At 44.1% G+C, this 12,518-nt stretch overlaps 1 protein-coding gene across 10 annotated transcripts in view; it reads left to right on the top strand.

The window, feature by feature from the left end:
- Positions 1-11,933, top strand: part of chl1a (cell adhesion molecule L1-like a) — a 48,850-nt gene extending 36,917 nt beyond the window's left edge. For 2 of the 10 annotated variants that reach the window (XM_086214501.1, XM_086214500.1), the window contains 7 exons: positions 2,821-2,859; positions 3,233-3,295; positions 3,738-3,851; positions 4,121-4,282; positions 4,615-4,791; positions 5,966-6,038; positions 11,445-11,933. In XM_086214501.1, coding sequence (XP_086070627.1) covers positions 2,821-2,859; positions 3,233-3,295; positions 3,738-3,851; positions 4,121-4,282; positions 4,615-4,791; positions 5,966-6,038; positions 11,445-11,658 — 842 coding nt within the window. In that variant the 3' untranslated portion in view covers positions 11,659-11,933. Of the gene's footprint in view, positions 1-2,820; positions 2,860-3,232; positions 3,296-3,737; positions 3,852-4,120; positions 4,283-4,614; positions 4,792-5,965; positions 6,039-6,195; positions 6,266-11,444 lie in introns of all 10 variants that reach the window. The other 8 variants (XM_086214507.1, XM_086214506.1, XM_086214503.1 and 5 more) reach the window with 8 other exon arrangements.
- The last annotated feature ends 585 nt before the right edge of the window (positions 11,934-12,518 follow it).

Raw genomic sequence — 12,518 nt, 5'->3', positions numbered from 1 at the left:
GATACTGGGCAGCATGGATGCTAAGATTTGATTAGCCACAGCCATAAAGATTTAAATTCTCTGAGATAGAATCAAGCATCTGTCTACTTTAGTATCTTTCTGAACTCTTCATTTTTTATTTTTATTTTTTGTTCTCTTGGTAAGCAACAAATATAGAGGCATAAGCAACTATCTGTCCAGTATCTCTGATGTTTTAATAAAGGTTATTCATTCCTCCCTGGCTTTAAGATTTCCTCTGAGAGGCTGTGCAGCTCGTAGGTGGATGCCCGGCCTGAGAGCTATAAGATTCATTGTTTGTAAATACGGTTGAGTTGCATCTCTGCAGGGAGATCAAATGGTTCTGTTTCACAGGCGCCGTCCTCGGGGCATGTTAGTCACAATGCAGCAGGGTAATTTATGGATGCCAATAGCACCAAGCAGGGGCGCCATGAATTTAGAGACATTAACAGGGAATGATGGAGTGAGAGTGAGAAGAATGGACACGTGAGAGAGTCCATGCGACAGAGTGTTCTTTTGAGAATTCACCTTTGTCCTGGAAATGATATTTAAATCTTATTTCCATTTAATTGGTTTTGTTTAATTAGGGTACCAGCTGGTTTAAAGTAGTCAAATTAGAGTTTGTCGTATTTTAGAAAAACCCGACTTGTGTGTACGTACACGTGTCTTTATTTGAAAAGCCTGTAGAGAAAACGGCTGAAACAAGAGAGAAAACAAAACCGAGGGTTGGGGTGGAACATGTGTGAGGGGGAAAAAGAAAAAAAAAAAGAACCAGAAAAACCGAGAGAGAACAGCTAATAGTTGAAGCAGAAGAGTGTGGCAGACAGGCGGAAAAAAAATATCTATTTTCCTCCATCAGGTCTCATGAGATAACGGAGCAGCAGAGATAAAGCTGGTTGCAAACTAGAAAACGAATCACGAAGAGCACATACCTCTAAAGTCACACACAAGTAACCAGGCAGCTCCTCCAGAGATTAAATTATTTGCTCTCTGACACAACATCTGAGCTCCCACGTTGTTCTCCAGCATGTTTGCCTGCGCTTTCACCTTGATGTTGATGAAGAGGAAAATAATTTTGAAAAACAACAACAAAAAAAACAGGGGTTGGTTTTCATCTTCGCCACTAACAGCCTGGGATTTAGCCATCAGATCCGCGGCAGCCATTTTAGTTCGAGGTTGACAAATGCAACTGAGATGCAACAGTTTCTGTATTTAAGGGATGAAGGCAAACATAAAGAAAATATTCATATTAAAGTCATTAATTATAGTAGAGTAAAGAAGTTAGTTACTGAATGAAGAATCGGAATTTAAGACTGTGGGTTTATTGTTTAATCACACGCGAGGGTAAAACTATTGTCCCAGAGTACCTTTTAAAGTACATTAAAATATCCCGCATGAATAATAGTTTTCACTTTTCATGTGTGAAATGGTTTTATCCACCTCAGCCATGATAATCACTACAGCGTTTTAATTCTTTCGATGCCTGTTTGTGAAAATGAATTTGCAGCTGTTTTCTTTCTTTTCTTTTTTTTTGCTCAGCGTCAGATAATCTAACCAAACTCTGAGGTGAATGAAAAGTCTCATTGAATCGCTCTGTAACTGAATATCTTGATCGCACTGCAATCACACCACACAATCTTGCAGTCTTATCATATCGGGCTTTTATTCTGGGCTACTGGCTTCAGAAAGATAGTTTTCACTCCATTCGACGAGACTGAGCTGTTTGAAACTATTTGTGGAACTGTTTTATCGGCTTACGCAGGCGAAGACTGAAATGAAATTTAACGTAGATACCCATAGTTGCTCAAATGTAGAAAGTTTGAGACAACACAAACGCAATCATTTCTGATTAATCTGGTGCCGTACATGTCTTTCTTCAGTGGAAATGAGAATCTAAAGCGGTGTGTCCTCCACTCAAGACGCAAGTGGAACTGAAAATACGAGATGTGCACGCCACTGTGCGAATTGCGGCAGTTGTCACAGTGACATCGATTTTTGTCGACCAAACTCTTTTCAGTTCATCCTGAAATATCAGTCAATAGCTGTGTGGCAGATTTTAAGAATCAACTTTAAGATGTTTCATGATGGTGCGAGCTGGCACTGACCTCTCTCCTCAAGTACCAGTGGACATTTGTGCAAAATTTGAAGACACACCCTCCAGGTGTTCCTAGGATATCACCGTCATGTGAGGGCCAGCGACCTTGACCTCTGACAACCAGACACAGTGGGCATTTGTGCCAAATAGAAAGAAATTCAATCAAGGCGTTGTTGAGATATCGTGTTAATTAGACTCAGATGGACAACCCAAAAACATCATCACGCCAGCCTCAGCTGCTGTGGGCGCGGGGGCTTAAAACTGATGTCGTTGATATGCTGATATCTTAGAATTCACCTCATTTGTTGTGACTCCACATACAGTACATAAGTCCTGGTATGAATTCAGAGTGTTATATAACAGGGATGTCACATTTTATGATCTTTTTACTACACAGTGCCCTCAGCTGGTGAATCTCCCTACCAGGCACCAGATCGCAAATCCCACTAACAAAGTGTCCGCTCAGGCAGGCTTCCACCTGCATGTAGATGTGTTTGTGAGAATACGCTGCCCACTTTTGTGTGTGTATGTCAGTGTGCATTCATGCATCCCAGCAAATGTGTCAGGATGAATGTGTGTGTGTGTGTGTGTGTGTGTGTGAGTGTGTGTGTGAGTGTGTGTGCACGTGAGTGTGTGTGCACGCCTGGTCTACAAACCTTAAAGCTGGCTCTCCATAGATCTGTAATCTTCTGCCGTATTTTTTTTTTTCCCCTTTTATCCCTCTGAAGATTTGTCGCCGGCTCCAGATGTGGCCCCTGTTTCCAGGAGTATGTATCACCGCCTGCAGCCGCTGCAGTAGAAGTAGTTGTAGAGATAGACAAGCTTGTCAGCTTGTTGCTGTAGTGAGTCGGTTGCCATGGCCTCGTCCAAAACTCTACCTTATAGGGTGGCAAAATACATATACAGTTGCTTTTTTTTTCTTTTTCTCTTGTCATAAACCTACAACTGACGTTTGAATTTGCAATTCAATTATGGTGTACGCCTTGACCCTGCTCTAGTTACAGATGTGCTGTTCATGCACAGTTCTCAGCATCTCCAGTAGCTCTAACAATCCCACCTTTGTGCAGTGTATAGAGCTAAAATAGAGTATTAGACGGTAGCAAGAATCTAACATCCGAGGCGTTCTTTCTTTCATTCCAGGCCACAACTGCTCTCCCTCCTCTCCCAGCTCTATCGCAGGCAATTCTACTCATCCTCCTCTAGGTATCTAGCTCGCAGTCACACATGCACAGCCAATGATACCCCTATGATCTCATCTTGATGTACCTGAACTTTCAACTAACAATGGGAATCGAGACACGGCGTTTCTTCAGTCTATTCTTGTGTTCTCTTGTGGTGAGGTGGGCGTCAAGAAATGCCAGCTTTACTTAAGAGAGAGAGAAGACTAGATGTCACTCACGCCCACCATCTCTATATCTACCCTTTATGAGCCAAAATACAGCTCCACTCAATTAAGTCTGGAGCCCATGCTTGCCTTTTGAACTGTCGTCTTGAAGGGTTTCTGCTAGCTGCACTGTTCTCAAGCTGCAGGGGGATCCTATTTGCCTCTCCTAATCCTCTTTTCCTGTTTTTTTTTCCCTTTGCGTGTGTGTTTTTCTTTTCTCCCTGTTTTTTTTCCTCCTCCCATTTCTTCTCTCTTTATCAGTTCCAGGCCTGTTGAACATAAGCTCTTATGTGAGTGACACCTATGCCAAAATCAGCTGGACTGCCAGGGAGGAGCAGGAGGACTCGCAGCTTTATGTGGCTTATATGAATAACCGTAAGCTTCTTTCGCTGTCTCTCCGTCGCTTAACACCGATAGCATTTTAAGGCAACATCATGTTTAGGTGCATCTGGGAGGGTTTTTATATAAACATCTAAAAATACCTGTAAGCCATCATTTATATAACAAACGTTTGCACGGTTGCGTTCCCTGTTGAATGCTTTTAGATGTATTTAAAGTTATATATGATGTCACATACATTCAGTCACTTCTGATGAATACTAACATACTCGCTGCTTGTGCACTTCTTGTGCTTGGCTGTGCAGGTGATGGTAACTGGAGGATTTCAGAGGCTGTAAATACCTCTCAAAGTTTCCACATAATTGATGGGCTCAAACCTGGGACGGCGTACACGGTGCGCCTCATGACCAAGAGGTTGCTCGATAATGCTAGCATTTTCGAAGACGTTATCCAGACACGAGTCAAAGGTGAGAGCGGTCAGTAGGGTTTCAGCGTGTGCCGTACGATGCTGGGCTAGCGTTGAGTAGTGGATGTGTGAGTGTGGTGAATTACCCCGCAACTCTTCACATTTGTTTTTCTTCCTTTTCCGCTAATATTCTGTCAGTGGAGATTGTGTTCTAGCTGAAGGACGTGTGAGTCAAATACGACTCTCAAACTTGAATCCATCTTTCCAGTCAAAGATAAACTCGTATATGAGGAGCGCTTGAGGGGATAACGCATACTCAACCGGTGTGCTTTTCAACCACACTCAACCGGTCCGGTGTGTAAAGTCGATCTTCTCTGCTGTTTTTATTCGCAGCCGTGACAGGTCATCAGCGGAGCTTGTCCACCCAGGGCTGGTTACTCGGGACCTTGTGCGCCGTGGCGCTCCTCACCCTTGTAGCGCTCATTGCCTGCTTTTTGCGGAGAAACAAAGGTGGCAAGTATGCAGGTACGCCACCTCTCCAGCGACAAGACATGTTCTCCATGGATAAAGGTCAGTTAGTCTCTCACCGGGGTTGGGTCCCCATGGCTTCTCTCTTCAGGCAGTGAACCAAAATGCAGCTCAATAAATTAGAATACACTGTGACATTGGTCTGATTTGGTAGGAGGGTTTTTTTTTTTTTGGAAGCGTCACCATTTTTTAATTTGACTTCAAATGTAATTTTGGTTGACCTCCTGAAAGAATTGCACCATGGACCCCAACCCCTGAACCCCGCCCTGTTTGAAAAATCCCTCTCCACGCATGCTGGGCGCATTCAAGCCCTTTCAATTAACCTGAAGCAAATGGCAGATGAGATGCTTGCTGCTAGTGTAGTTCCACTGCATGTGAAATCCTCTCCATGCACTTACTACTTGTGCATGGTACCTCTGATTACCTGTCAAGCCAGATGAGTGGGAATCAGCTGGGTTTGTCTCACACCTTTCAAACCTCTCACTGTGCAGACTCCCCCGGCTCTTTGCCTGGGCGTCTGTCCCGCTTTGTATCAGAGCCAAATTCAGTCTTAACAATGGCACCTATACCTGCAAAGTGTCTCCTCACATGGTTGCATTTCTCCTGACTCCCTCTCCCATTTTCTCTCCACCATTCCAAGTCTTTGCCTGCAGTAGCTTTTGACATATAGCACTGAATATTTCAACAGCTCCTTTGGACCCCCCACCCCCCACCCCACATCATACACACCTTCCTCCTCCTCCACCACTGTACCACCACCCTTCGCCCATCCAGCTCTTTCCATGAAACCCATATTTTGTCTCGGCAACTGGTATTTTTCAAAGCATATTTACACAAAGAGCTGATGTGTAGCACTTTGTGCAGGCACACAGAATAAAGGCTTTCTGTGTTCAGACTTGATATAATGTTTACAAAGTCATATCTAGTTGTGCTCACTGTCTCAACCTGCACTCAGGTGTTTTGAAATAAAAGTTCAGATCATTTAAGCACTGATTCGGGGAGAATTGCCAGACAGAAAAATCAATGAGCTTGATTAAAGCTAACAAACGCTGGATGCTAGTTTGAGTCATTCCTCTCGGGAAACTGTTACAGGAAAGGCTGGAGTCGCTTGAATTTTGGAGCCTTACAAATGATTTCAGGTCCTGATTATATTTGGAGGATGAAAGAGCTGATATGTCACAATGTTGCTGAGGTGCCTGTTCTACCCCTCCTGCAGTGAAAGCGAAGGAAGACCTCCACCCCGACGAGGAGTCACAACCAATGAATGATGACACCTTCTGTGAATACAGGTGAGCTGCACTCCTTCTCCGCAGAGCAACAACTACAGCGACAAAGCCTTTGTCCTTGAGCTATATTTCCCAAAACAACAATGCATTAAAGGTTTTTTTGACTTAGTAACCCATTCATTACGTGTCACAGTAATGTTTTTCTCTCCCATCCCAAAAGCAAACCTTGCGTTCATGAGCTTTCTCAGGATCGGCCTGGAAGCCAAAGTTCTCATCATGTGATGGGCTAGGTAATCACACAGTGTAGACCAGAGTAGCTGGTAAAAGGCAACTAAAGTGGTATTCACCTTTAGTTGGAGTAACGTGCTTTTCAGCTGTTCTTAGATTCAGATTGTGTGACACGCTGTGCAGTATGTGAGTCGGCTTGGCATCAGTAGGTTGTGTTGTGGATTGTGCATGTGCGTATGTGTCTGTGCCTCCTGTATGCACTATACTGTATACTGTCTGTGTACACTCGCTTGCCAGTTTTTAGGAACCCTTACAGTAGGTAAAACGAATGCTTGCCTGAGAGAGGTGTTGATTTATTTTAATGGTCTGTGCTCAGTTATACTGACAAGGGTTTTATCAACCTTTAAAAAAAAATGGCATGGACAAAAATGAACACTTGTCAGTGTTATTCAGGACAGCGACACAAATTACAGCCTCTCGAATGTCCAATAAAATCATTTAACATCTCTCTCAAAAAGATTCAGTAAGACATTACACATTACACTCCTCATGAGGGGAGGATTTATCGAGCTCTTGGACTGTATTATGCCAGTTTTTTCGGTCACATTCACACCTGTAGCTCATTTTGCTTAGTTCCAAATTTTTGCATTTATCGCTTGGATTATTTGTGTTCAAACCGCAACCCTCAGCAGCGGTGTAAACAAATGCCATGTGCCAGGAATTTTGTCAGAAATGTTGCTGGAACGATTCCCCTGTCGGAGATAAACGCTCTGTTTGAAATAATTCCCCCTTAAAAACTCACTACTGTGTTACAAATAAGCTTTTCTACAAAATATTAAAACAAGGCATGATTCAAATGTCCCAAATCAACACAAGCCGCTGCGTGCACCAACGGCTAACATGAAAACGAACAAACACTGTCCGTTACATATGTGGACTTGGCTATTTTTGATAATTTCATCACATCTCTGCTCACATTTGTGCCACCACTCATCGAAGTAATTGGATGCAATCGTAAAGCATCTTAAATCGTATGAAATGCTCTGTAAGTGCTGTGACCTTAAGTTTCCCTAGAGACTAAACACTCCAGATCCCCCTCTCCTGGCGATCTCACTTGTTTGGTGCTGGATCTAAATGCCACGTTCTCATTTGCCCAAAGATTTTTCTATCCTGGTGTGAATACACCCTTAGACTTTGCTGCTTGATCCGAGTCTGAGACAAAGAGGCATAGCTCCGCTACATCAGCACCGCGGACAGAGTCATGGATTTATCAATGCACAGCAGTTAAGATGCTGATATTTCAGAACTGGGGACTGAGGCTATAGATTCGAACACACCTCAGTCAGATAAAGGATCAATGAGTCAGGCAGTCTAGACCAGCACGTTCCACCAAACAAGCCCTCTGTTGCCACAGCAGCCTCTCTGCTACTAGGAGATGGAGAATGTAGCCGGCAGGTTAACAAGGAGGATGCATTTTGGTCATTACTGTTGTAATACAGTTACAGTACAAAAAACAGAAAAAGAGCAAAAAAAAGGAAGTAAAGAAAGAACACGTCAGCAACTCCGTTCTAAGCTCGACAGCCATTTCAGTCCGGCAAATGCAACTTTCTATGAGATACAGCCGTTGTAGCGCCGTCTAATACTGTGCAAAACACCACACAACACTTGAATAATGATTTCTCTGTTTCTTAACTTCTCATGACTGAAACACGGAACGCCGCTGTCTATTGAAGCAGCTCTGCCTACGTCGAGATTTGACAGATTTACCTTGACACTTTCTTCTCTGCAAAGTCTAAAATATAGGCCACACTTAATTGCCAGGCGCAGCTCCCACTGCAGACACACAAATTGATTCTACACGTACAGTAACTAAGAATATCTCACGTTAAATTAAACCGTCACAAAGCAAGCATGGCAAATGGGTGGAAAGACTGGGCTTTCAAGCCTGAAGCAGACAGCTGTTGAACTTTATAATAGCTGTTGAATTTCCATTGTTTATATTGTTTTTTTTTCCTGCTACGGTAACAGAAGGAAAATCGACTGAATCCTATTTAGCTTGACAGCGCTGCAACAACCGTGTGACAATGACGTATCTGCGTGTGCAGAAACACACGCATGCACACACACACGCACGCACGCACACACACACACACACACACACACACGAGAAATCACCTAAAATAGCCCCTTGTGTCTGTAAAGATTCTGCTTGTCATCATATTATTCAGAATGTGGTTACTCACATTCGAGTGGTTGCTGCCAATTGCGTTCCTGTGATTCTTGCCAAGACTATAATTCTGCTCAGTGGGAGAAACATCTATTGTCTACAGTGTTTTCAGTCCTGATTGTGTAGCTTAAAGATGCGATAAGTCACTTTATTCTGTCTCATATGGGGATGAAAGGGATGTTGGCCTGTGACTCTCACTGCTGCACAGTTGCTTTAGATATTGTTTTCTTCTGTAAGTTTAAACTCGGACGGCTGACAAATTTGTTTCGCTGTATTTATAAAAAGAGTTGTGCGACTTACTGGAATGAAAATGTTTGTTTGGTTTTATCTAAACAGCCCCTAGCTTATATTATAATTTATTAGTCATGAATGAGTTTTTTCACCAGTGAATAGATTTTTTTTTCCGAGCCTGAAGGTCCAAACACCATATCTTTCTTGACAGTCCACACCTGCCCTGGAATAGATAATTGTTGGATAGATAGATAATTATTTCTTGTGGCCATCTGTGGCAAATGTAATGACATTTCCTTTAGGTGTCCCTGCAATTTCACGTTGAGGAGAATAGTACCGACGTGACCTTTGGCCTTTGACAACCAAAACCTTTTAACTTCATCCTCGTGTCCCAGTGGATGTTTGTCCTGGATTAAGAAAAAAAAAAAAATTGACACATTTCTGATACGTTGTGTTCATGTCAGGCCACAGTGACCTTTGAAAGAAATTCAATTAATGTGTAAATGAGAATGCGTGTACGTACGTGTGGCCTCACATACAGACAACCAGAATACAACCTCCGGTCCGGGGCCGAGCAGCAGAGGTAGAACGATATCCGTTTTTAGCTCACGTGTAAGAATGTTGTCACGTGGAGGCCGGTTTTGTCGGGCTGGCCATCATTTTAATGCCATTGTGTGTGTCGTGCTGGGGCGTGTGGATAGATTATCTGAATGCATTGTGTTATTGATTTTAGCACAAAGTTTACACTGGGAGTCCTGGTCATATAAGTTTGTAACCCAGCGGAGACGTTTGGCTGCTTCTGTCTGTTTGGAATGCGTCTCATGGTTGGTTTCACGAGGCTGCTCTGACTGCTGTCCCCCCAGAGTGCCCTTAGCCTTACTATGATATTGTTTTCCTGGCTTTAGAGACAGATCCAGGAGGGCTCTCGTATGCCCTTTGAATCTCTGAAGGCAATAAACCACCCACTGGTATGCCACGTGTCTGGGGAGCTGACAAGTGGTAATTATGCTTCAGATGATTTCTCTATGGAAGACACAACCCTCTGCTTTCTTGCCCCCTCCCCATGTCCACTGCAGGACCACCAGGTGTCATAGTTGGAGTCCGCTAGAAGCCAACAGGGTGACACGATTGTTTCCTCAGCCAGTTTATCTTTTTTTAGACCTCGTTTCTCATATTTATTTGTTTATGTATGATTTCAGAGGAAGCAACAGATGTGAGTGAGTCTTCCCCCAGATGCCTTTAAACTAAAATAAATGAAACTTCAGGAGTAAGGAGGGAAAAATCCCGGCTGCAGCTGACGTTCCTACGCTGCCCCCAGACCAAGTCAGCGTGGGTCAGTGGCAAGACACGTTTAATTACATTCTGCCCAGCGATGTTCCTTCACTCCATCGCTCACCTGTTTGCAGGACTGAAGGGAAACCTTTTTTCACAGCGGCAGCTCCGACGGACGCGATCCCAACCAAGGTCTCGAATGAGCCGGGGCTCAAAAGCACTGAGCCCCATTTTATCACTATATTCAAAGTCACTGTGGGCGGGCAGCAGCGTCTGTGGCATTCCGCTGCTCTCAGATAACAGCCACTTATCTTCAGGGCTCTAGAGTCGTCAGAGAAAGAAGGTTTGATAAGAGTGGAAATGCGGACCTTATGTGGCTTGCATGGTAAACGTCCTCGTGAAATAGGACAGATAAGATTTGCTATTAAAAGTCCACATGAAGGAGACCCTAGTTGAAAGCTAAGCTCGGGCCACAGCTTTGTGCTTAAATGCTGCTCAAAATGTTGCGCTTATATTATTATATAAAAAAAGGTGTCAACATCCATTTGCCACGAATGGCACGATCATATAGCATCCACCTGAGTGTCGTCTGTGAACGCAGACACTCTGTGTCATGAATACTAAACCGGAGGAGAGAGAGAGGTGTTACCAAACATGGACGGTTTAGGGAATTAGAAAACAGGACAGGGAGGAAAAATATGCTCAGTGTTTTGAGGTGACCCCACGTCTTGTAGTGAGACACCTGCGAGTTGGCCAGTTGCCTAGCCTTAAATTGGCGTCTAATCTCCTCGGCCCTTGCTCCGAGCCCCCTGGGAACACCGGGAATGACAGGCTGTTTGTCTGGAATTGTATATGCCCCACCTTTCCTACCCTCTTTCTTCTCCCTTTCTCAATCTCAGCCTTCACCTCCAACCCTCTTTATACACACACACACACACACACACACACACACACACACACACACACACACACACACACACACACACACACACACACACACACCCCCCACCCATCTTCTTTCTCACTGCTCAGAATGAGCTGCACTCTTGCAATTTCCATCCCTGGCTCTAAAGAGATTTTAAATTGCCTTTGGTCCTGAAGCCCCGGCAATTAGCAATTAGTTGAAGTGATTGTAGCAAGCCCTCCCCGTCTCCCTGGTGCTCCCTTTCCTACTGTCGGGCTTCTGCATCCACCCCTGCTTACTGCCCGTAGTGATGTATTGAAACCATAAGAAGTTGCTGTGTGTGTGTGTGTGTGTGTGTGTGTGTGTGTGTGTGTGTGTGTGTGTGTGTGTGTGTGTGTGTGTGTGTGTGGCTGTTACTGCAGCCAAGCATTTAATAGTCTGTGTGTACTTTACTCCATAAACTGGTGCGTGTGCCTGTATGTCAAAGACAGTCTCTTGAGGCCATATGTGTTGCATCCGAACATCTGCCTGATGTGCTATACAATGTGCTTGTTTATGTGTTGCACCGCTGACCCCGGCCATCCTTCTCTGTTGTTGTTGATGGCAGTGACAGTGATGAAAAGCCACTGAAGGGCAGTAGCTTGTGTTCCCTGAATGGCGATGATGCAGTGGGGGACAGCGTCAGCAGAGACAGCCTGGTCGACTATGCAGATGGCGGAGGAGAATTCAATGAGGACGGCTCATTTATCGGAGAATATTCTGGACGCAAGCGCGGAGGCTCTGTTAACGAGCCGAGTGGACTCAGCCCAGTTACCACATAAAGCCAAGCCCCAGTTGAAATGGTCGACTTCAAATCCCTTCAAGACACTTTTTACATTCAGCTTCCATGGCATTAAACATAGCTTGAATAGCCAAATATGGGAGAATAAAAATGACTCAATTCTTTTTACAGCAGGCAGACGTTTTGCCTCGGGACTGGAAAGGAATGAATACACCCACCATACACATCTTTGTACATACTGCAGGAGAATGAACTGTATCCTTTGAGTGTTTCAGGATTTTATTAATGTAATAAAGTTTTTTTTTTTACCCGTCAGTCGCTGATGTATATTGATTTTATTCAGCAGTGGGTTAAAGTTTGTTTTACACTAAGCAAACATAGATATATTTTCCTCACTGTATTAATGCAGTTCACGCACCGTGCAGGATGTCTGACGGTATCATGACTTTACTGAGATGCTTTGCAGGCCACTTCTGGGTTCATGAAAGATGGACGTCTGAGCCAAAGGGACAGAAAGATGAGCTTGTTCTTCTTGGTTTGAAGAGCCTGTAACATGCGTACGTCTTCTTACAACCACCGCAGGATTCTCTTCAGTCTGGAGAGTCCACACAGACACAGAAGTAGTCCCACCAAAACCCAGATTACCACATTGGTAAGCAGTCCCCCCCCCCCCCCCCCTCACACACACACACACACACACGGATCCATAAGATAAACAATCACATTGTCCTGGTTGAGAGTGATCAAGCGATGCTGCACCCGAGTTACGCATGCAAGCGTACTGCAAAGGTTGTACGTACGACGACTTTGATATGACACAATTAAGATAAAAGAGCTAAAAGCAATTTATTCTCAAAGTGTTCCCGCTATTGAGTTGGGATCTGGGGATCTGGGGATTTG

The sequence above is a fragment of the Aulostomus chinensis genome, chromosome 9 (assembly GCF_037954235.1).
Source record: "Aulostomus chinensis isolate RoL2024-O1b breed Wild chromosome 9, RoL_Achi_v1.0, whole genome shotgun sequence".
NCBI lineage: Eukaryota > Metazoa > Chordata > Actinopteri > Syngnathiformes > Aulostomidae > Aulostomus > Aulostomus chinensis.
This window is presented reverse-complemented; position numbering and strand designations above follow the sequence as displayed.